This window comes from Scophthalmus maximus, chromosome 4, assembly GCF_022379125.1.
Source record: "Scophthalmus maximus strain ysfricsl-2021 chromosome 4, ASM2237912v1, whole genome shotgun sequence".
In the NCBI taxonomy this organism is placed as follows: domain Eukaryota; kingdom Metazoa; phylum Chordata; class Actinopteri; order Pleuronectiformes; family Scophthalmidae; genus Scophthalmus; species Scophthalmus maximus.
The window spans coordinates 21686197-21710647 of record NC_061518.1 but is presented as its reverse complement, the minus strand read 5'-3'; the positions used below and the strand labels follow the sequence as shown (position 1 = coordinate 21710647).

The 24451-nt window shown below is 43.7% G+C and overlaps 1 protein-coding gene across 2 annotated transcripts in view; it reads left to right on the top strand.

The window, feature by feature from the left end:
• LOC118302350 (tyrosine-protein kinase CSK) overlaps positions 1–21203 on the top strand; it is a 38984-nt gene extending 17781 nt beyond the window's left edge. Inside the window, exons 2-14 of one of the 2 annotated variants that reach the window (XM_035628410.2) lie at positions 4211–4294; positions 4432–4467; positions 7765–7878; positions 8968–9080; positions 11986–12205; positions 15644–15737; positions 16333–16398; positions 16524–16623; positions 16842–16932; positions 17272–17345; positions 18007–18202; positions 19289–19375; positions 19761–21203. In XM_035628410.2, the coding sequence (XP_035484303.1) occupies positions 4280–4294; positions 4432–4467; positions 7765–7878; positions 8968–9080; positions 11986–12205; positions 15644–15737; positions 16333–16398; positions 16524–16623; positions 16842–16932; positions 17272–17345; positions 18007–18202; positions 19289–19375; positions 19761–19943 (1389 nt within the window). In that variant the 5' untranslated portion in view covers positions 4211–4279 and the 3' untranslated portion in view covers positions 19944–21203. The remainder of the gene's footprint in view (positions 1–4210; positions 4295–4431; positions 4468–7764; positions 7879–8967; positions 9081–11985; positions 12206–15643; positions 15738–16332; positions 16399–16523; positions 16624–16841; positions 16933–17271; positions 17346–18006; positions 18203–19288; positions 19376–19760) is intronic. The other variant, XM_035628411.2, reaches the window with a different exon arrangement.
• Positions 21204–24451: the final 3248 nt, after the last annotated feature.

Below are 24451 nucleotides of genomic sequence, written 5' to 3'. Positions count from 1 at the left end.
CCAGCAGCTGCTGTGGCACAGAGAGAAAATAAGGAGCATGACAGTGGAGAAGGGAGTGACTTTCAGTGGTATATGACACATCTGGTGGTGTTCATTGATGTGACCTTAACATATGAAGAGCAACGAAGTAACTTCTTATTAAAAAGAATCGATTGCTCAGCGAGTCCTTGATCTTGGTTTGAATTCACATTATTAGTCCGTGTACAGACTCATAATAGCACTTAATAAAAAATGCAAGGCTCCTGGTCCGTTTAATTGAGGCCATCGCATTTGTGTAGTGGGACTACCACCGCAGAGCACTTGGGCTAAAATAGAATGAAATCAAAAGTAAGTAAAAAACCTACATCAGCCAGCAGTATCCAATCTGGAATTCCCTGCGCTGCGTAGCATTACGTTGAAGCAAAACCTCATTGGTATGAGAACTTTCCAGGTTTGTAAAATGCTGTCTCATAGGGATATAAACTGTGTCTTGGCGTCTGATAAGCCTTGAAAACTGACTAACTGGTTCAGATTTCCTCTTTTGATGGGTAACTCTGGCAGCACAACCAAACACACACAGCATCTTGTTTATTGTTTTAAACACATAATCAGCCCAAACGCAGCTCTGGGGCCTCTACATAGATATTCAGCACAAGTTATGTTGCTCTGTACAATAGCAGAAGAAATTTACAGAGTGAGGGGGTTTTCTTCGCTCCCAAAAATCTAGTTTGAACAATGTTTGAATGCAGTTCGCTCTAATGAATTTGAATGTGCATACAAAGTCTCAGCCCTGCTGAGTACCACTTGACTAACTTAAGGAGAGAGATGTGAGCAGTGTGGTGCTGAAGCTCTTGCTGAATAGCTGGCAGGCATTTGCCGACGCCGGGGAGCACTAAGAATAGCTCTCACTTGTCTGTCTTCTATTGTCCAGCTCGTGTCTGTGGGTTGGTGAGCAGGGCTGCTCTGTTTCAGCAGCACTGCTTTAGACGGTGGAGAGTGTCAAAGGGAAAGAAGCGGGAGCGGCCTCCGGGTGAACCAGAGCAGCCCGGCCTCGGATATATTTGGCTCTGTCTGTTTCATACAGATCTGCAATGGTCTGCAATTATGCCGTTTCCTGTTTGAGCAAAGGATATGGTGAGTGAAGCTTGGCCATAGATGCTCTCGGAGAGCATGCCAGCCAGTAGCCAGGCCCCTCTGAAGGAGATGCATCATTTTCATAGATCTAAAATTACACAGTGCACCGAGTTACTTTGAGAGTGCCGGTGGGAAACGACAGCCTTTCACTCTCTGGACAGAATGCGAAGCCACTATCCATGAAAGTCTCTGGGCTCTTCATTACTAGGATGCACCTCAGACATGCAGGGCAAATCATAGACAAGTGAGAGGTGAAAAAGGACCGTTTCAGTTGGGATAATCGTGCTTTGAATTATACTAAGGTTGTGTGTGGCCCTTTGTTCATCATGATTGTGTTCATCAGGTCTATGCTGACCTGACTCCATTAGGCGTGGCTGTAGTCAGTCTAAAGGGAGGCAGTGACCAGAGTACCCATGCTCACACTGGACTCCAGCGACAGCCCCTCCTAACCTCATACAAAGCACTGGAAAATATGCGTCAGCCACTTCCTCCTCCTTACTCGCCTCCCTGCCCATTTCAGCTTCCTGTTCTGTGAGCCGGTAGGAAGTGAGATTCTTTAGATGGAGGCCACTGCGGGAGGCTTTATTCTCCTACAGTTAACACTGTCAAGACATTGTCTCTAAGACAGTTTTATCTATAATGTGCCAAATCATTACTTAAGTTATCTCAGGCCAGTTTTCATAAAAGGAAGTCTAGACTGTACTCTTGCAATTTTATTTATAGAGATTAGCAGTTGGTGACAGTAGCAAGAAAAAAACAAAAAACTTTTAACAGGTAGAAACCTTGAACAGAACCCAGCGCATCGATCTGCAGCTGCCAGCCTCAACTGGTTCGATTGAGACAGAGGGACAGGAGGAAACGCAACACAATAAAGGTTCCACATAAAGATGCATAATAATAATAATAATAAGACCAAGGAGACTAATAATTGTAGTAATGGGTGTAGGTGAACCACAGTCACGGATCCAGATTCTGCAGTTCCAGACAGCCTGCAGAAAGCAACAGGAGGAGAGAGATGAGAAAGCACAAAACTATAGGGGGGAATAAGTCAAGTTGGCAGCATGTATTTATGGGATATGAATATGTACAGTTGGAGAGTAGTAGAGAGGAGCTTGGTGCATCAGAACTTGGGAATGGTTCAGCCAAGGGAGTAGAATAATTTGTAGGCAGAAAATCTCTAGGGCCTCATCAGCTGAATATTACAGAATGTTTCTTCTTTGCCTCCCTAAGATGTTTTTCTGCAAATTTCTCAGCAACATGGTGGCACTATCACTACCATGTCTGAGTGTTTGCAGAGCTAAACTATGGGGAAGCTGTTGGCCAAGTTTCAATCTCATTGTTTATGTGTGTGTGTGTGTGTGTATGTATGTATATATATATATATATGTATGTATATATATAGTAAATAATTTTAAAAAATCAACACCAAACATAATAGCACCCATCTCGAAACCACCTCGTTATTTTAGTTTAGGGGCCGTGTTTTTAGCTGCAAGCAGGTCGAACTGATAGCTCGCCATAAAGCTTATGGAAGAAAATAGAAAAATAAGATGGATAACAATATGTGATGGCTTGCAGGCAGCTATCGGAATTTATGTAATAGACAAATAGATATGAATAGATCCAACTATTTCAGCTGCAGGTGCATTGGAAAGATCACACTTATAGTGTTCATCATCCCAATGTGTTCACATATGTGATGCTAAGCGAGAGCAGCTGCAGGATCTTCCTACGAGACGCAATGAAAATACCTTTCAAGGGCTGTGTATTATTTAAGAGACATACAAAAGACAATAGAACACACATGTTAATGTAGAGACACAACCTGTAAGGCACACACCAACACCCTGAACATTAGGGATATTCAATATTTTAATGATGAATCGTATCGGCCATTTTTTAAGCCGATTCGCCAATAAGATTATTTTATTTTAAAATGTGTTAATTTGGCTCTGATGCAGCTTCTGTCACTTTAACTTTACAATAATGCTCCAGGCAGACTGTTTTTGTTTAAGGTCATGTTGGTCACATGTTCTGTGAATTAAAGATATGCTTTAAGGCATTTCAACAAAAGTATTGTGTTGGTGTTATTCTAAGTTTTGACACCTTTTGGCACCTCCTTACTGCAGACAAATATCAGTTTCAAATATCGTTTATCAGTCTCTTAGTAATAATCGGTATCGGCCAAGAAAAAAACACATCGGTCGACCCCTACAGCACATGCACACTTTCACCAACACATTTTGACACACCCAACTGCACATGGAAGGTGAGACACAGATGCACATCTCTCCAGCCCTCTTTCCCTCTTTTCTTTCTCTGCATCTCCCTCTGTCTCCTTGTCCCTGGGTCAAGTTCACTTTAAAGAGATGAGTAATTGGCAGAACAAGATGCTCAACACAGGCTTGACTTAAAGCAGAGGGATGCCATCTGTTCATTTACGGTTACACAAATTCAGACTTTGCAACCAGTGAATATATTATTACTAGATAACTTTTAACCAGCGCTGCATCTTTTATTAGCCGCGTTGTTTGTCTAAACTTATGGAAGATTAACAAGTACAGTCCCGGCATGTTTTAATGTATTTGAACCACTGACCAAGGACAGTGGCTCTGTTGTGTGTGGGGGGGGGGGGGCGGGGCGTCGACCCTCACTGGTTCACTTGCAGTAAGTTGCACTGATGCTAGTGGTTCTCTTCATGTCGTTCATGTCATGTTAAAATGGATTCTACACCAGATAATTAAAGTTTATATATCAATTCAACCGCTCACCTTACTGTAGAAGGAGCCTATAGAAGTTTAGTATATTTTATTTCTAAAGGTCATTCCACTGATTATGTCGGAATCAAGCCGTGTGTACAAATTTGAAGATATTCAAATATAGACCATGACAGCAGACCACTGTCAGCAGAAGTCGTATGTTTCTAAAACAACAGCTTCTCTTGTGCACAGATTTTGCAGATAATGATAGATCTGTAACTATCTGTAAGGGATAAAAGTATGTTTTATATAAATTTTTCGAATATAGCATATTTATTCGAAGTAACCGATTGTTTTTTGGTTTTTTTTAAATGCCTTTATTTTTCTGTTTCTTACAGCTCTGATGGTACGAGCTGAACAGTGACCGTTTCCTGCCTGAGGACACCTGCTGCCCAATTCCCTTCACCATGTCTGGGATCCACGTGAGTGGAGCACACATTGCATGTTTTTCATCTTTACCTATCCAGTATACTGGTGTACAGGTGCACCAGGAGGCAAACACTTTCAAAGCTACAACTTTACACAAGATAACCAGCATGTGCTATTTTTTTCTTCACAGCAGCCAGAAAGGCTTAAGGAGGTTGTACAGTTACAAGTAGGTCACCTTCTTCTAACTGCAACTCTTGACCTTCTGCAGACTTCCCTAGATTTTGTTTATACAATCCACTCAATGTAGCTAAACTTGACATAATATAAAGATACTACAACAACAACAACTGCTTCTAACTTATTGTGCCTCTCTGTAGTTGTGGCACTCAATTGGCACACGTCCGCCTTCATGTTTCACTCTCATATGTCCGTTTTTTCTAATATTGGCGCTGAATGAATGAATGCATACTTGTGACATTCACAATTATGCATTCATACTTGTGTTTGTCACACGCATGTCTTAAGTATGAAAGCTTTAGATGTAAATGTTTGTACATGTTTCTATAAGAGCAATGAGTCAATAGAGCAATCAATTTTACTTCTATAGCGCCAAATCACAACACACATTATCTCAAGGTACCCAACAGTTCCCACAATGAGAAAGCACTTTTACGGTGTCGAGAGGAAAAAAAATAAGAATCCTGGAGTTTAATATTCTCAAACATCAGCAGTCAGGTTTAATTTCTGTTGTTTGATATGGAACAACAACACCTTAGTTCACTCATCTGTGATCTGCCTTAGAGCAGCAACAGTGAAACGTTCAATCGATTAGTAATCGACTACTAAATTAATCGCCAACTATTTTGCTAATCGATTAAGCTGTTCTAGAGCAAAAGTCAAAATGTCTCCTTTTCCAGCTTAAATGTGAATATTTTTCTGGTATCTTTGCTCCTCTATGATGGTCAAGTAAATATATTCTATACCCCATCTTGGGGTTTGGGAAACACGGCCGACATTTTTCATCATTCAATGACGTTTTATGGACCAAACAACTAATCAATTAATCTAGAAAATATGTGACCGATTAATCGATGTTGCAAATAAATAAAAATTAATCCTTTTGTTCTTTTCTATGTCTACTATAAGAACTCATGTGTATGACTGTTCAGTCGTGGTGGAGGAACAAGCTCTAATCTGTGTCATTCTACTTTCTTCATTATTTGGTGTTGTGTTGTGTTGTCAGTAGACCTTTCCCATACTGACGCTTTCTCATTAGCCCTTAACTGTGAAGCTGCCATCCACACTCCACTCACATGAAGTCACTCTCACTGCCGCTCTGTGGATAACTCTCCGTATCAATAAGGTAGAAGTTAAAAGGAGAATTGTGGATTTGCAACGATTGTTTCGATTAACAATCCAACATCGATTAGTTTCTGTGAAATGTCATAAAACATTAACAAATTCAATCACAGTGTGAAGTTGACATTTCTTATTTTGTCGGAACAACGGTGCCACTTCCCATGAGACTGTTTGACTGAATAAAGGTGAACTAACATGTACTTACATGCACTTAAAAGGGAACCGGTGCTGAAATATCCGACCCTCTGCAGCTCTTGGTTAAGGCACATAACTGGCGTGTTTGCATCCATCAAAAGTGACCAGCTCAGTTAAAGGTGGTTTCACATTACAAGGTTCACTCAGTGGTTTAATAATGCCTCAGTAATCACATAAAATTAGAGAATGTAGTATTTTCCTTTGAGTCAGGCTGTGATACAAGCACTGAATTCATTCTTCTCTTTGTTGTTTCTTACAACTTTTCTGAAGTTTCAATTATGTTTTTTCGTCTGTAAATGTAAATAATCGCGTTGTAATGCCCTAATCTGTAAGTATGTCCAACTATTCTGGATATTTGAGCCTCAAGACTCTGACATTGTTCCAACATGAATGCGTTATTGGTTCAGTGTGAACCTGACTACCCTCTGATGGCAGCATGTTTCTAAAATTAAATGGTGGGTACCTGCGAGGATGCCGTAAGGCCATGGGCCCTATTGACCCTGGATATTTGGAGGACCTATTTGCACCAACTCAGAACCAAAAGTTCAAAGATAGCTATTGTGCATGCATCAGCAAACCACCAAACAAATGTGTCCATCAGAGGTAAAGTAGATTTAGATTAATTCATCAGATTCTTACAATTGAATGAATGATTAGTGACACTGTCCCTTTAGGAAACGTTTGTGGAGAGTATCTGTTGTCTCTAAGACATGAATGTAACTTCAGGTTAAATTTAGTCCTTGGTTTCCATCCCCAGTCACTGCATACCCTCAGAGATGTCATTAGGACTTGGACTCAATCTAACACAACCAATTTTCATGAGTGAAGTGACTTTTCTTGGGTTCAAGTGGAAATTAATAAGAGTGGAGAAGCAAAGATTTCCCTGTATCTACATAACCCTCAGACACAGTCATCGGCAGCGGTCCAAACTCGTTATGCAGTATTGACAGAGACTGTATCAGACACTTCCAGCAGCGCTGTGCGTTGTCAGGAATAAAGCGGCTCGTTGTTGTATGGAGACATGTCTGAACTGATCTAACAGTGCAAACTGAGTTAATTCAGTATCATCATCCCTGCTGCCATTTACATTGTTTTAGACAGGAGGCTGCCACTTCTACTGAATTCATAGGGACTGACAAAGAGTGTAACCACATCATAGAGCTACTTTAAGATCTATGTTGAGTACTGGTTCAGATTCTTCTGTAAAGCAAACCTCTGAGGTGGTCACTGATGTAATCAGTATATATTTCATGTGTTCAAGAACAGGCATTGTCCTTCACTGAAAGTGTAGATTGTCCTTAAACACACACAGATGGGGTTTTTTCTTTTGACTGATCAGACCTACGACCTATTGTAGACAGCCTGGTTGGCACAGGGCAGAGTGACCTTGAATAGATCACCAGGAAGAAATCAAACAACAAATTATTCTGTCAGTTATTCTGTGTTCAACCCATTCTCCCATCACAACCTCTGACATATGATTTGAATCACGTATGTAAATGTATTTGATTGAAAACTATTTAATTATATGAATAGTATCATATAGTATGATATCAATATTGGTAGTAGACTGATAAGACTAGATGAAATCTAGGTAAACATGCATTGAATGACTAAGTTATGTACCTTAAATAAGTTCTATGTGCATTTCTATTTAGACATCTGCTTTGTATTTGAATATCTGTTAGAAAGGTCAAATGTTTTAATATGTTAATTTATTTATTGTAGTTTATTGGGTTTTATGTAGTTGACTACACAGGATAAAGACAGATGAAAAATCATCTATTTTGAATGATTGTCTGAGCTACAGTGTACACCCCCACCCACTCCCTTCATACCATGCTACCTCTAATTTAGACTCTGGCTGAGTTCACTGTAACTGTTTTTTTTCACAAATCACTTGCGCTCTTCATGCTAGTTGCCTCACTGTGATTAAATGTTGCCCCCCCATTTTTCCTGTGTGATGCAGGCACCGTGGTCGACTGGCACAGAGTGTGTAGCCAAATACAACTTCCAGACTGCCAACGAACAGGACCTGCCCTTCTGTAAAGGAGACGTACTGACCATCATCGGTGTCACCAGGGTGAGGGAGCCGGTGGCTGAGCACACATTCGTAAATTATACACATTTTATCGAATAAACCAACCAAACTGCTAAGTGTTGAGCGATTAAAGGCTTTTCAGTAACTTCTTCATGAGGTCGCACAGTGAATGTTTGTTTGTTTCAGTTTGCACAGTTACTGATCATGAACTGAATCCCAACATTTTGTGCAGTATAGAGACATGAAGTTCACTGAAAAATATGTGACTATAGAAGATGTCCACCATAAGCACATGTTGGTTAAACCAAAGGTATTTTGTTATCGTCTCTGAAGCCAATGTATTAATGATAACAGCTAAATGAACAGCTGGGGCCAGTGCCAGCTGACATTGGGCTAGAGGCGGGGTCCATCACAGGGCCAACACACACAGACAAACAACCACTCACAGTTACGGCCAATTTAGAGTCTCCAATTAACCGAACCCCAACCTGCATGTCTTTGGACTGTGGGAGGAAGCCGGAGTACTCGGGGAGAACATGTTAAGTCCACACAGAAAGGCCCTGGTTGTTTGGTTTGAACTGCAATTCGAACCAAGAATCTTCTTACTTTATTTTGACTTTTCAACTGTGAGGCAGTTCACATTGAAGGCGGGATGCTAAAAGACAACAAAAAGCTCACCCCTTGACATTCTAATAAATACATGTCAACAACAATGCTGCTAACAATCACATCGGCCATGGAACAAAACACACAGAGCTGCATGATAAATTATGTAAGAGAGATGAGAGTCCATCAAAGAGCTTTGTATCATCAGTAAGTAGGTTTCTGTTTTAACTTGAGGTTCCCATTTGTTGCTTTAGATAATACAGCAGCCCTCCCTATTTGCTGCAGCTTATTCCCACAAATATCTGATTGGACCAGTGGTGTTGAAGTGGATCGCAGCCTCCATTCTGCACTGTGTGTAGAGAACTCCTTCACCTCTGCTGCCAACTCTGTGTATTCAGAGAGGGACATTAGTTGCAGGAGTGCTCCTTGCCATCACAATGACTGTGATTTATGTTGAGATGACAGCATACCTCAAATATTAGTCCCAACATTAAAGTTGTTTTGCTGTGTGTTTGACTCTTTCAGGATCCCAACTGGTACAGAGCAAGGAACACGGTGGGCAGAGAGGGTACCATCCCAGCAAACTATGTCCAGAAAAGGGAAGGAGTCAAGTCAGGAGGGAAACTCAGTCTTATGCCGTGAGTACAGGGAGGGTAACAGGAGACACTTTTCCTGTCTTTTCTGTTTATATGTAATTTGAGAAATGTTCCGACATTGTTTAAGTCTGTGTAAACTTTTGTAATATACAGTAAGGCATGATAAAGACAACATTAGAAAAGCAGTGTCAGATTCAATATAGACTGTTGATAGACCTAGTGTCTAAAATAAATAACTGTATTTAGAGACCATTAAATGAAAATGACAAGTGCTGTACAGGAATGTGACGGTATGCAGCAGTTATCATGTGTTCACTGCCACATATACTCTTCATCCTTCTCAAGAAGTTGAGGTACCACCACTTCACTTCTGTTCCCTGCAGCAAGTGAAAAACAAAGTGCTGATTTCATCAAAAGCAGTAAAATCCATCTCTTCAAATCTTTTTTTGTTGTTGTTTTTTTTACTGTGCCTTCTCATTAGGTGTCTGGCTGCCACAGAGGCCAGGACTGTATCAGTCTTTTTGAAACTGCTGCTATTTCAAAAGGAGGAAAATGTAACAAGCGGCATATGCAAATGAAAGGAGACAGGAAAGTCCAGAGCGTACACGCTCTGCTCCGGTGTTCCAACTTTACAGATTAGTCAGAAGTTTTTCATTTCAGTGTCAATACGATGGCCGCAGTGCTGTGAGAAGTGGTGCTCTCAGACACAGATTCTGATAGAATGTGAACTATTCCTCATTGAATGAAGTTCATGACTCTAAGCTGGATTTACATATTTACTTCAGTTTGTCAGTGTTTCCATTATTGTGTCAGAGAAAAGCCATTTTTCTCTCATTTTCCCTACCAGAGTTTGACTTTGACAGTATTAGGTGATCACCAATTTTTAATTTCACTGCCTGATTTACCTGCTGGTCTCATGCCTTCACCCTGCGCCTTCAAGACCACTGCATCACACGATGTTCCTCTGGATGCCTGAGCTTTCACCCACAGGGACTCTCTGACTTTGTTACGAATGACTTACTGATGTCCCAGAGAGGACCTCTCCCTCTTTTCTGGGTTTTCTGTCCCCATGTTCACTCTGTCACTGATACTCGGCGGTGGACACAAATCTCATCTCGCCTCCCTCATTTGTATACCACGTCCTGCTATCTCTGCTGCCCCCATGTGGCAGACATCTTTACCAGATTACAGCACCAGCCTGAAAAGAGCTGGGGCGTCCTACTTCCCCTTTCCCTGTTGTCTCCACCATGTTGTTTACCACATTTCCCAACCTTTTCCCAGTGTGATGTGATTTATACAAACAACACTTTCATTTCTACATACCGCACAACCCGTGTGTCCGCCGAGCGGGTATGCATCTCTCTGGGCCACCCTTGTTTGGCTCCTGCTCTCGGATTAGAGGGTAGCTGCTGTCCATCGGAGAAGCTGCCTGCACTGATCTAATCAACTCAACCCACATTAAGCTGCTTTGCCACAAGGGCCTCGCTGTCTGAGGAAGGCCGAGTTACGAAGAGGAGGGGGAGGAGCTGGAGGACGGAGTGACAGAGGGAGGCTACCACGGGAAAATGGGGCTAAATCAATTATAGCTGTTGATTACCACCCATGCACCAGCCAAGATGGACAGAGAGACCCTGTGGACTGCTACTGTCTCCAGCTAAGACAAGCAGCAGCATAAATCGATGGGATGTGATGAGCTGTTCTGTGGTTGCTCGAATGGCAGCGCTTCTAAGCTCACAGGTCTATAGAGGCAAAAGAGAAGTGATATCTAAATTCTGAATCCCTACAATGAATCCTTAATGGTGTTTATATGTGGTCGTTAGACTGTATTGTACACGGTAAACTTAGACACTACAGTAACATTTTCAGATTAAAGGTAACTGTTCATTTGCAGGGTTTTTTAAGGCAGTGAGAAATATCTGTCGTCAGTTTTGTGTGCACCATGCAGCAGATGATGACAACATAATCCATCCATTAGTAGTCTATAGATGTGTCCTCCAGGCCATATGTTTAGGGTGAAGCAGGGTTATATATCGAGCTTCTAAATCAGGCAAGAGCTTTAGATGTTCTAGTTAAAACCAGCATAACTCTCTGACGAGCTTTTTAACTGAGCCCAATCCTGAGGTTTCTTCTTCTTCTTCCTAAATGTGTTCAATGCTGAGCCCGTCTCTTGGCCTCCCTGACCTCAGTCAGTGGGGGACCTGGTTCTGTTTTACACACCACCTTGTGTGAGCAGTTTTCCTGTTATTGCAGTGCCTGTGTCAGTTTCCGACTCTGCCCCCAGGCTTCTCGTGTGTGCGTGTGTGTTTGTGAGCACCATGTTTCCTGTTGTTTGGGCTCAGGTATTCTCATGACTCCTCAAGACCAGACGACCACGGCCTTGCTCTGCTTCGGCTGAGCAGACTGGAAATGCCGCCGCCTTCCCATTACCGGCCCACTGTTGTTTTGTGTTTTGTGTGTGTGTGTGTGTGTGTGTGTGTGTGTGTGTGTGTGTGTGTGTGTGTGTGTGTGTGTGTGTGTGTGTGTGTGTGTGTGTGTGTGTGTGTGTGTGTGTGTGTGTGTGTGTGTGTGTGTGTGTGTGTGTGTGTGTGTGTGTGTGTGTGTGTGTGTGTGTGTGTGTGTGTGTGTGTGTTTTTTTATCTGGAAGTGGTTCCTTCTGTGTGGTTGAAGTGACAAGAGTTTGGTTGAAGAAAAATCTGTGATCTGCTGTAGGAGCTGTTGAGGGATGTTGGCCTATCTGATGCTGTTAACACTGACACAGGAAAAAATGAGGTTTTCAACAAGTAGCACATGTCGTATTGCCATACCTGGATCAAACATGTCTCTTGATAACACACTCCACCATTGAACTTGTGTATGCCAATGCACACTGTATAGGTTAGTTGTTTTAAACTCTAAAATAATCCAATCCTTCCATTTTTTTTCCACTCGTCCTTCTTTCCCCCTGCAGCTGGTTTCATGGGAAGATAACTCGGGAGCAGGCCGAGCGGCTCCTCTACCCTCCAGAGACGGGCTTGTTCCTGGTGAGGGAGAGCACCAACTATCCCGGCGATTACACCCTTTGCGTCAGCTGCGACGGCAAGGTGGAGCACTACCGCATCATCTACCACAACGGCAAACTCACCATCGACGAGGAGGAGTACTTTGAGAACCTCATGCAGCTGGTGGAGGTGAGGGACTGTGAATAGCATAGCTTCCGTTCAGGCTCCTGTTGTTTTTCTTTGTTTACATTATACTATTGATAACCATAATCAGCTTGGCTTCCATCATGGCATCAGAAAAAGGATAATCGGCTGTCATGATCTGTGCAAGTTGATCCGCATGTTCACAGAGAGGGACTGTATTGTGGGTTGCTTGTAAAAACAGTAAAGGTTTGACCAGTGACATTCTGTCGACAGATGTTTTGGAAGTCAGTGAGTTGTAGGGCGACGTTCCCTTAAGGATCTTATAGGGTTGAAATGGTTGGTTAATGATCAGAGTAGTCAATCAGCAGAAGCTAAATTGGCAACTATATTGCAGATATCTGCTGATCTTCTTAATTGCTACGATTTTTTTGTGATAGTAAATCTGTTTGTTGGACAAAACATGCAAATTCTAAGAGAACCGTTGTGGACTTGGGAAATGGTAAAATTGCATTTTTTTAGTTGTATGATATTTTATAGATCAAACTTTAAACCAAGAAAATAATCAGTTACTTACTCAGTAATTAAAAAAAAATGATTGTTAGTTACAGTTCCACCGGGCTGTGTGGCTTTGCTCCCTTTTTTTCCTTTTTTTTAAAGCTACACCTTTAACCTTAGGTCAGTAAACCTTAATCTTTAGAAACCTCCACAGAACATTATCAGTAGTAAAAGTCATTCCTACAAGAATGTGTTATTTCTGACTTAATGTATTGTATCACTCATCCATCCATGACCGCTCCCCACTTATCCGTCACCAGGTCATAGTTCACCCTAGAGAGGTCATCAGTCTGTTATAAGGCTCACACACTCTTATATCTAATACTGTTGCTTATTGTCCAAGTCTATTGAGTTTTATTCTTCATTGACCAAATGCTGAAGGTCATAAGCATTCTTCTTCCGGTTATTTTATTGAAAGATGGATTCTTTTATTTACAAATTACTTAAATATTAAATGTAATTTAACTGCTATATAATTGGAATGTAGTATGATTACATCATTTCATATAAACAGAAACCCATCCGTTCGTCCTCAGGAGGTTTCTCCCTCCAAAAAACAAAGTCAAGTACATGCTCACATTCTTCAACACCGTCTGATCCTCTCTCCCTGCCTGTTATCTGAAAGCCGGTTCAGAGTGTGGAGAGGGAAAGACAGGAGACACGATGGCAGAGGGTAGAAGAGAGACGGGTTGGGGGGCTTTCATCCTCTCAGATAAAGAACAGAGCTGGATTGGCGGCTATCACACTTTTAATTGGACCTCATCTCTTTGCCTTGTGGGGCTTTTGGAAGTGGACGACGGGAATGTGCCAACTGGCACAGAGACCATCACATCCCCGGTGCATTCTTGATATCTTCAGCCACCCACAATCTCTGTCTCCCTCTCTCTCTTGTTCACACCCTCTAGGCATGGATCTGCCTCCACGTCCTTTCTCCGCATCCCTCCTACCTTCTCCCTCTCTCTTTGTCCTCCCTCGTGCGGTACCTGGCATGTTGCTTCCCCTCCTCTCTTTGCTATCCATTTCAACCTCTTTCTTTGCTTTCCTCTCCCCATGTTTCTCTTTCAATCTTTCTTCCTCTCCTCCGTCTGCATTCCCCTGTGTCCCATCTCTCTCTCTCCCTCTCTCTCTCTCCCATAGCCTATGAGAGGAAGATTCCTCACATTCCTGTGTGTTTTTCCGGATGGCTCACTGTTCTCCTGTGGCAGGCTTCACATGCATACATATAGACACACGCAGCAAAAACACACAACATGCATACATTAACAGCGACAGACCCAGGCCCCCCCTTTTTCATATATGTCCATTATGCATGTCGGTCACACGTATGCAGTGATAATGGTGGAGAGAAACAAAAATGGTGGTATTCAGAAGGGTGTAGCAGCCAGTGAAAGTGTTATCCGCTACAATGTTTATGATTACACCCGTCTCTGTTAATTATACACGATCCTGATTTACTCTGTACCATTGTCTACAAAATATATTTACGTGCATGAAAAGATAAAATTACTCAAAATATTTAGAAAAACAGCACGGATGTAATTAGAGATGATGCATAGCTATATCCTGGATGTATTTGTTGTCATTCTGCATGTGTGATTAAATTTATCAGCCTCTGTGCTGAATAATGTAGAAGGCGCCGACCCCTCCTGCACCATGCTGCACCCTGGTGGCTGCAATAGTTACTTACACTCTGGTCAAGTTCACTACCGCAGTTGAACATTAGTTTTATTGGTGGGAGAGATTTTTCTTCTTTTGCTGTTTTACTATTTACTTGTCAGACAGAGGTTTGATCCAAAAGAAACCGATTCACTTATTCATTTTATTCTATGTTTCAGATGCATTTCCCTTCTCGCGAATATCGTCAAAACAAGATATCGGCCTGATAATTGCTGATATCTAATCTGGTTTTATAATGACGAGCACATATCGACTCAGATTTTTTTCTTTTGTTTTCTGGGGGTGAAAGGTCAAATGCGTCGACCTCTCCCACACCCACACACACGTCTCCTCTGCTGCTGGTTCCCACAGTAAATGCACCACAACTCCACCCCCTCCCAGCAGGGGAGTTACTCCACAAGCGTAATTTTTCAAATGCTTTAATAAGTATAGGATGACATCAATACTGTATGTCTCCAGCAGAAATTAATTTCCTATGTGTGATGCTGTAACCGCTGCAGCTGTATGATGGCAGTGCAGGTGCTTTGCTTTTTACTGGTATCAAAAGTTTCAGGTCTCGTCTGATGTTTTTCATCCTAGTTCATTCCAGAACTCAAGGATGTTTCATTCTCTATTTGTCTCTTTACAGGAACATATGTTTGGGGGGGTAATAGAACTTGTGAAATTGTATTTCAGATACTTTTTAAAAAAAAAGATGTACTCATTTTATTGTTCAGATGATAATAAAGCAAAGTCTTGCTCCTCCTCTGTTTTCTTCTGTCGTTTGCATGGAAATGAGGGAATCTGTTTTCCCTCAGGACAACCCTGCTTCCCTTTTAACATTGATGCGTTTTGATAAAAGTTCAACCTGTCATGCTTCATCTCTTTGTTGTGAGCTAACACCACTGAGATCCTGTACATTTTAAGCCCAGGGAACCTCCACACATCAAACTCCCAGCACAGTCTGAATCCTCTCTTTTATCTCCACCTTCGTGTTCTGCTGTAGAGTGCGCCTGGAAACAGCAGCCACCATTTGTTTCATGTATCAAAAGCTTGTGTTCAGACTCGCCAATCAGAATTAATTTATAGTCAGTCAACTCAGTCTAAGGTGGTAGAGTGAGAGTCAACTCATGTATATTTACTGCAGACTTTTATACAAAGATTCTTTTAAATTTAGACAAAGAAATTTGGGTCTTAACCCCTAAAACATCCTGACTTTTCTCTTTCTCCGTTCAACTGTTTGCATTACATTCTCTCTCCCTTCGTCTCCAGCATTACACCAAAGACGCCGATGGCCTTTGTACCAGGCTGATTAAACCCAAGTTGATGGAGGGAACTGTGGCAGCGCAGGACGAGTTCTCCCGGAGTAAGGACACACTGAGCTCATTACACTGCTCCGCAGGGACATTGGCACAGATGCTCACAGGGACATTATTTTGTGTGTGTGTGTGTGTAATGACACGCTAACCTCACAAACATGAAGGCGATTTTAGATTTAGCATCTCTCTGCTATCACCCCAGTCCTAATAGCATTAATCAGCAGAGAGTAATTAATCTTTCGGTGTCTGGGGGACGTCTGCTGGACCTCACCAGCTCTCAAGGTCAAATCCAAGTCTTCCTCCCTTTCTGTCTCTTGACATTCCTCCTCATGTCCCCATCTGACCTGGCAAATTCCTACACCATGAAAATTTAAAAAGAAAATTGTTGCTATACATCAATAAACTATTTCTCCCAAATGAGAGTTCCATCATTCATGTAGTAGGACCAGAAAGATTGCAGCCATGAATGTGAAACTCACCACTAAATATTTGTTGCATTATTTTTTATTTCTTCTTCTGATAACAATGCCTGTCAGGATTATTTGCCTTCTATAATGCATGATTTTCAATTGTAGTTGAAGTTGTACATTAACAAGAGTTATAGGATGATAATCTGTGAGGTCTTCTGTTCTCTCTTGACAGGCGGCTGGGCCTTGAACAGGAAGGAGCTGAAACTGATCCAGACCATCGGCAAAGGGGAGTTTGGAGGTGAGGAATTGAGTTTCCAAGGATCAATCCCAGAGTTTAATTTCATATAACGGAGCCCTGATATCATTGAGCGGGGTCGTCTTGGATGTCGTACTGTAACTTCACCCCGTCTGTGTCCTTCTCAGATGTGATGGTCGGAGACTACAGAGGGACCAAGGTGGCCGTCAAGTGTATCAAAAATGACGCCACGGCGCAGGCTTTCATCGCTGAAGCTTCCGTCATGACGTAAGACCCTCCTGCTCCTCCTTTGTCCTCCTATAGTGTAACTTTCTGTGAAATATGTTTGTGTCTGTGTCCACATGATGTCCCGTCTTGTATGCAACGCCGCCCTCTATCACAGTCTTTGTTCTGACTTTATGGACAAAATGGAGACATTGTTCTCTCATAATGCACTCTCGCAGTTTAACCCTTATGTCTCCCTTCGTCTCTTTCTCTTTGTCCAGGCAACTGAGGCACAACAACCTGGTGCAGTTGCTAGGGGTAATTGTCGAGGAGCGGGGCAGTCTCTACATCGTCACAGAGTACATGACCAAGGTCAGTCACATAAGAAAGGTCTCAAACTTCTTTTACAAGCCCTATAAACAAAATTACAGCTACCAGAGCTAATAGCAATAATAACCTTTTATATTATGTTATACATTATTATCATATTTAAATGACAAAGCTGTCTACCACCCTTTCCTGTTTGTATTTGTAAAGTTCGCATTAATTAAAATTCTGTAAAAAAACAACAAAAAAACGTGTATATATATATATCTTTAGAGAGTAAATACATTAACACTGTCAGCCGCATGAATTTGTTCTTCCCTGGAGCCAGTCCTGGTAAACTGGTGTCCCCCACATGTCGTATTGATGATTTGAACTGTGTCACAGGGCAGCCTAGTGGACTACCTGCGCTCTCGAGGACGGACCGTGCTCGGTGGAGACTGCTTACTCAAGTTCTCACTGTGAGTCCTCTTCGGCTATGTTCCAGAACGCTCACTGCATTTGTTCCAACAACGAGATGTTTAGTCAGCACAGATCAGGGTCTCGAGCTAAACGGTTGCTCTTTCAGCAGACAGGATTTCAAATGAATTTCAAAAGAACCGTGTCAACGCACTTGACTGGCGTCACAAAAGAGTTGTTTTTTTACACAAGCGAACCGCCGCGCAGACAGTTTGCCTCGACAAACGGCGGATTCATCTGCAAGTCAAGTGTTTATTTCTTTCTGATTTCGTGGGACTCGTGCTGTAACGCTGCACAAGTTGAAACGGGAATGACCATTACTCTCTGGTGAGCTCGCACGAATACATGCAACCACAGGAAGAAGTTCATGATTCATTTTTCAGTGTGAGCCAGTGGAACCTAGAATCATGAGACAAAGATACTGGATGAACATGAAGCAATCAAATGAGGAAAGTATTTAGTTCCGTTTCATGATTAAACCTCTGACTGTTGAAATCCGAGTCTGCCTTTTCTCTGCCACCCCCACCGTTTATTGTGTCCTGGTGAGATCAGGTTATAACAGATATTCATGTCCATGTAGAGGAAGGAGCAGATGCACATCTTTGGACTGTTGTCAGATTCTGATGATCATGTTGTGGGCTCACTCATCATCTCTCCCGTCAGTGACGTGTGTGAAGCCATGGAGTACCTGGAGGCCAACAACTTCGTCCACAGAGACCTGGCGGCTCGTAACGTGCTGGTGTCCGACGACAACATCGCCAAGGTCAGCGACTTCGGCCTCACCAAGGAGGCCTCCTCCATACAGGACACCGGCAAGCTGCCTGTCAAATGGACCTCGCCCGAAGCAATAAGAGAGAAGGTGAGGGGGGAGGGGGGCATATTTCAACTTGAGCAGCAGGCAGCTAAGATTTTAGGTAATGGGACAATTCTTCACAATTCTTCAGTAGAGATGACACATTGTATTTTTTATTTTTGATGCCAAATCACAAACATTGGGACTGTTCTGTTTTACCAAGATTAACCAAGAAAACCAAACTGTAGTGTATAAACACGACCTGTCCCTCTGATTGTGGGCAAGTTTCATTCACTACAATGTTATCAAAGAGTAAAAGAAAGAAAATCACACTGCAGAGCTTGAAGTTAAAAATCACAAGACAAATTCACAGTGTCTTCAGTCGCATTTGAGCAGCTGGAAAAGTTGAATACAGCTACATCAGACCAGAACTGTGACGGGAACCAACTACGGTGGTTGTTTGTTCCCTGACGTCATATGTGGGCTGAATCCCCATTCAGGAGATTTAGACAAGTTAGATGTTAAAAGATGTTTTTGCTAAATCAGCTAAGATGGGAGGCGGTCAAGGGGACGTGACTGTAACCGAGATGGATGAGAATATTGTAGCTGTTGTTCCACTCAGTTGGAACAGAGGACGCTTCAGCAGCCTGCAGACAGACGGGCAGAGAGACTTGACCTAACAATTGCAGCACTGTATAATGTGCCAGTTACATGCCGATGGAATCAGAAAATGCATTTTTGTTCTTTGTTTCAGGCAAATGACTCGTCCAACAGATCTTGAGAATTTTGTATGAACCGAAGAGGGAATCTCAAGTATGAAAAACTTGGCCGATGCGACATGTTCTCTTCAATCAGTCATATTTGCCAATAAAGAACGAATCTCTTGTTACAAGTGCTTTTCACGAGGCCTTGTGTGTTTGTGCGACTGCTTTTAGCCAATAGTTTGTTCCTGGCGTGTTCAGGTGGACTAAACTTTCTTCTCTCTGCAATAGCAGCAGTTCTGCTGTCAAATTCAACATCATGTACACACTTTGTTTCTCTCACAAAAAGAAACAAGCCCAGTTTTTTTATGGTAGGGGAATAATCCAAGCTGCTCTCTTAAGGCCTTTTGATCAATGTGTGACTCTTTTTTTTTTTTTTTTTGTCCAACAGAGGTTTTCCACCAAGTCAGACGTCTGGAGTTATGGAATCCTGCTCTGGGAGATCTACTCCTTTGGCCGCGTGCCTTACCCCAGAATTGTAAGTACTGTACCTGAGCAGCACGTCTCTGTGGATCAGTGAGGTTCCAGGTGTACCAGCAGATGGCAGGCTTCATTGCTGGGACCAGTATTTCTTTTTCTTTTTAATTTGTTTTGGTACAAGATGAATGAAATGAAGCCTTGTGTGTCAGAGAAAACCTCAAAATAATTAGATTTATGCCCTTTAACTGCTGGAGCACACGATGAAAATGTGGCACATTATGTGCTGTAAATTATAAATCTAATTATTTCTCCATGCTTCACCACTTGATACATTTCCATGAATATATTTACTCAGTTGTTGTTGTTGTGACTAGTAACATTTGCCTGGGAGGTCGTGGTGCAGTCAGCTCAAAACGTTTACTTTGCTCCGTCTCTCGTCTCAGCCGCTGAAGGAGGTGGTGCCCCGGGTAGAGAAGGGGTACAAGATGGACGCCCCGGACGGCTGCCCGCCCGTGGTGTACGACCTGATGAAGCAGTGCTGGACCCTGGACTCAGTGGTGCGGCCCTCCTTCCGCATGCTGAGGGAGAAGCTGCAGCATATCAGAGCCAAGGAGCTCTACCTGTGAAGAGGAGGCGTGGGGGGGGAGGGAGTGGGGGGGGGGACGCAGCCAAGCGCAGCTGTTAAGTGGGGGGAGGAGGAAGAAGAGGAGGAGAAAAGGGACCACAGCATCTTCCTCCTGCCTGCCCAGCCTGTTGACCTGTGGGACTGCCATACTGTACCCCCCCTTCCCCGACCTCAGACGTCCACCGGCCTCTACCTCCATACAAGGACTGTTTTCCTGTTTGTGTCGTAGAGCTTTTGCCAGACAGTTTCCTCTTCTCCCGATGGGCCACTGCTCCTCCCTCCTTCTGTACCTGACTCTGCTCGCTCACTCTCCCTCTCTCTCGCTCTCTCTCTCTCTCTCTCTCTCTCTCTCTGGCTCTCCTCTCATGGACCAGGTTTCTCTTCTTTCTCCTCCTCCTCTCCTGAACACGGCATTAACTGGAGGGGAGGCTGGCCTTTTCCTCCACGTTTGTCAGGTGCTCTTTCTTTCTCCCCCTCACGACTCCTTCATTCCTGGTTCTCTGTATCACCACGTGGCTCTGCATGCCTTTCAGCCCAGCTCTCTGTCATTCCATCCTTCCTTTGACCCCCCCCTCCCCTCGACGTGGTGTCAGGTGTGGGGCCTTCGCTCTGTGCCAAAGTGCCTCCAGTCCACAGAGCTCCAGACTTCCCTCCAGCACTTCTTTCAATTGGACTGTTATGGTTTTGGGTTTTTTTAATTACTTTTTTTAAGAGATCTTTTTTTATTGCTTTCTTTTTTTCAGGGAGGTTATCAAACCATTTGTAGTGCTGTCTCCCCCACTCCACCGTGTCTCCATCAGACTGCAATGATCTTCATTTTTTGGTCCAAAAAAGAACGAGCGTGAACGGGAAGAAGAAAGAGGAGATGGGGGCCAGTATCAAGTTTGCCCTCCAACCGAGACGGCCCAGAGGAGCGTTGTGGGGGGGCAGGACAATAACAGGAGGAGAAGGGGGAGAGGCAGTTCTCCAACATGGTCTAGTCATCATATGTGGGCTTGTTTTTATATCAAAATATATTTAAAGGATTAAAAAAAAAAAAAAAAAGGAACAAGGAAAAAGACTGAATGGGGCAGAGAGTTAAAACATCGGTGGAGGACTTTCAGCAGCCAGGAGTCTCTTGGCGTTGGCAACGTTCCGTGCCTGAACGCTGGGGTCAGGGTGGTGCATGCTGTGTGAGAGGCCTTGGGTTCAACTGTCAGTGCTTTCAATGTTAATTGTTTTATTATGCTATCATGATAATGAATAAATCATTCCATCTGAACAGTGTCGCGTGCGTGCGTGTGTCTGAATGCTGTTATGGTGGACGGTGGAGGTTTCTTTTAATCATACATCCACACAGCACCAGGACAGCTGGCTGTCAGAACACCGGCCACTGGATCAGGTCAGAGTCAAGTGCCTTGCTCAACGGCGCCCCCCCCCCCCCCCCCCCGCCCTCACACAAAACATCCTGAACATAGTGCTTTGATTCCATTAACAACTTTAGTTAGAGTCGTGAAGCGACTGTGAACCGATGCTGTAGAGGAGCGTGTCCTGCATCTGTCTCGCAGCCGGATCCCTTCACGGGCGGACCGCTATAAATAATCCTGTTGTGATCATATTTGGAGAGCAGAGGTGCTATGAACAGGTGGCCAAGTGTCAGCAGAGCCTTGTAGGTGTGAATGATGTCGTTTTTAACAGTTCACAGATGGGTTCACTGTGCCACCTTTGCTCCAGGGGTGGTGTCCACTTGCCCCCCAGTGCAGTGACTTGCAGGCTGGGATGAAACCAGTAATCCGGGTTGTTTCACTCTGTCTGACTTTATTCAGCGTCCTGTCTGTCGCCTGCTGTCGCGGCAAATGGTTGTTTGGGGCATCATTTCATGTGATTCTCATGAATATTAATGGCGGTGACAGGGCGGTAGCAAACGGGGCCTGCTTACATAAGCAAGGCAGTTTGTGCTCACGGCCAAGACTGTGCTGCTGTCAGGACCTATCACGCCAACTCCAGTTTACCATCCCGCCGTGGCTGCACGAGACCGGCCTGCTCCAGAGCCCCACCTCACACACGCACGCACACACTCAGTTTGTCTCCTTGGCTCGCTGGCAAAAAGTACAGCTCATTTGGTGTCGGCCTTTACACTTTTGGGTGACGCCTGGCCGTCAAAAGACACCACATGGGAGGCAACGTTCAGTGTGAGCTCACAGCGGAGCTTATAAAAGGAGCAACACTTTGAGTTGTGATTAAACTGATTAAGGAAAGTAGTCACTCATACGTCCGACATTAAATCTGGACGTGGTCGCCATGTTCCAAGGCAGGGGTCAAGGGTCACGACAGTCGGTTTCTTATTCAAGGAAGCTTTGTAGTTGCCCATGGAGACGGAAACCTATCTTTTTACATTGACAGTACAGTAAGACATTTGAATGCTTTATAATATTACATTTAAGAACTGTACAGCCCAACTTGAGGTATCACCGTGACGGGGGCTTGTGGCGACAGGAGTGAGTGCGAGTTAATGCACCGCTCACGCGTCTGAACGGCTCGCTCCTCCGTTCACACTTGAGTAATCCTGACAACCACGCAGCTCCGAATTCTCACCAGGCACAAGCAGGGGGATTGATGTGTTAATCAGCTTTTGATGAGTTATGGATCTGCAGCCAGGCAGCACTTGACAGCAGCAAATTAGCCCCTGAATTAATGTGATCATGCCAACACAATTTTATGAAAGATAGATTTTGGGAGGGGGAGCAGTCAATCTGTTTCTTTATTTATTTGTTTCAGCTTCAGCCTGGGCTTCCATGTGCCGTTGCCGGGTAACGTGATGGCAGATTTTTCTTGAAGCCGCATGACTCACCAGAAAAAAAGACACAAATCTGTGAGCTGCGCTTGGCCTGGATCACTCAGCGTTGGAGTTATTTTTATTTGGGTTTTTTTCTTTTTCTTTTCCTTCCCCCTCCCGTTTGCGGCAGCACCACCCTGCCTGGTCGTCGCACAGATTCACGACTTCAACTTTAGAAACTCCCCAGTAGAATCTGTTTCACTGGAGCAGCTGTCGGTTCCAAGACAAACCTCGTGCATGATGACTGCATGTTGCACGACACGCGTTGTGTTTTACGTTGCCTGTTAAAACATTTTTTCATGTTACTTCTTCCAAGGGCAACACAACTCAAGTTATTAAAGGAGGGCTGAGTGTTCATCATTTTTCCAAATGTAACAAAACTACCAGCGCCAACTCTCTGGAAGTTTGCTCGCCACTTGACACGTTACATTTTTGAATCGTCCAATCCACAGAGACGAAATGTGTTCAAGTTAGATGTCACATTTTGAACAAATGCCAGAAGGCATCTTCCCCCCTGTTTTTTTTACTTTTATGCTAAACTAAGCCAACATGCTGCTGGCGGTGGAGTCGTGTGCACCTTACAGACGAACAGGAAGTGTAGTGTTGTCTCACCGACTCCCATCAACAAAGAAAAAGAAAATATATTCCAAAGCCTGAACTCTGCTTTGGGGATGTATTTGCAGCAGACTGCAGGAGAGGGACTACTGAATTACTGACAGCAAGGGGTTTGTTTGTGCCGTCACCGCCTGCGTGTGGGTGTTCTCCATTTTTAGCCTGCTTCGGCAACGAGGTGCATGCGTCGAGCTGACAGGAGATGAAGGACATGTAACATGGACCCCACAAGGCCGACGTGCACATGACCTCCAGATCTTTTCACATTTGACCTTCCCTCTTCCCAACTGCATTCGGCCTGCTGTGGCACGGCGGCCACTTATGGAGTTCACTCCACTGCAATGCTCCATTTACTCTCGACATTTCTTCCGCTGTGTTGCCGACGCGTCGATGGCACACTTTGGAAGTTCCCCCTCAGTCGCTGCCGCTTTGTTCCCGTTGAATCCTTTGAGTTTCTGTTCATATCAAGTGCTGCTCTGAGGCTCAGTACGACTGTCAGTTGTACCAACAACTCAGTGTGTTTCTAATGTCAGACCGCGGGGGGCATGACCTCGCAGGCCAAGCCGCTCGTCTGCGGCGGCGACGTCGCGGAGACTGTCTGTCGGAGTCCAGAGAGCATCATCAGGAACATCTTGTACCGACCGAATCAGCATGACGCATTTAATTAGATGCAGAACTCGTCTTTTATTGTTTCACTCGTTTTTATTTATACACTATACAATTCATACATGCTGGATTTAATTCCCTACAGAATAGCTTTGTATTTCTCCTGTCAAAACAATAGTCACATGAACACAATTATAGCAAAAAAAGCTTTTAATGATTTTACTAATTTCACTAATTTCTCCTTTCCGTATTGGCCGTGCAGAGATCTCGTCTTGATGCAGCTTTCTGTAAAAGATGCGGGGGGGGGGGGGGACATCCAGCCAAACCCAACGTGAGGCTTCGGCGGTCTGTGTGAAACGAACCGGATGGAACGCTTCCAAAGTTACTGTCTCTTTAGTCCCACTTTTCATTTTCATGGACTGGGACCTGCTGAGCGACAGCGGAGCGGGGGGAGCACGCGGAGGGACTCGGACACG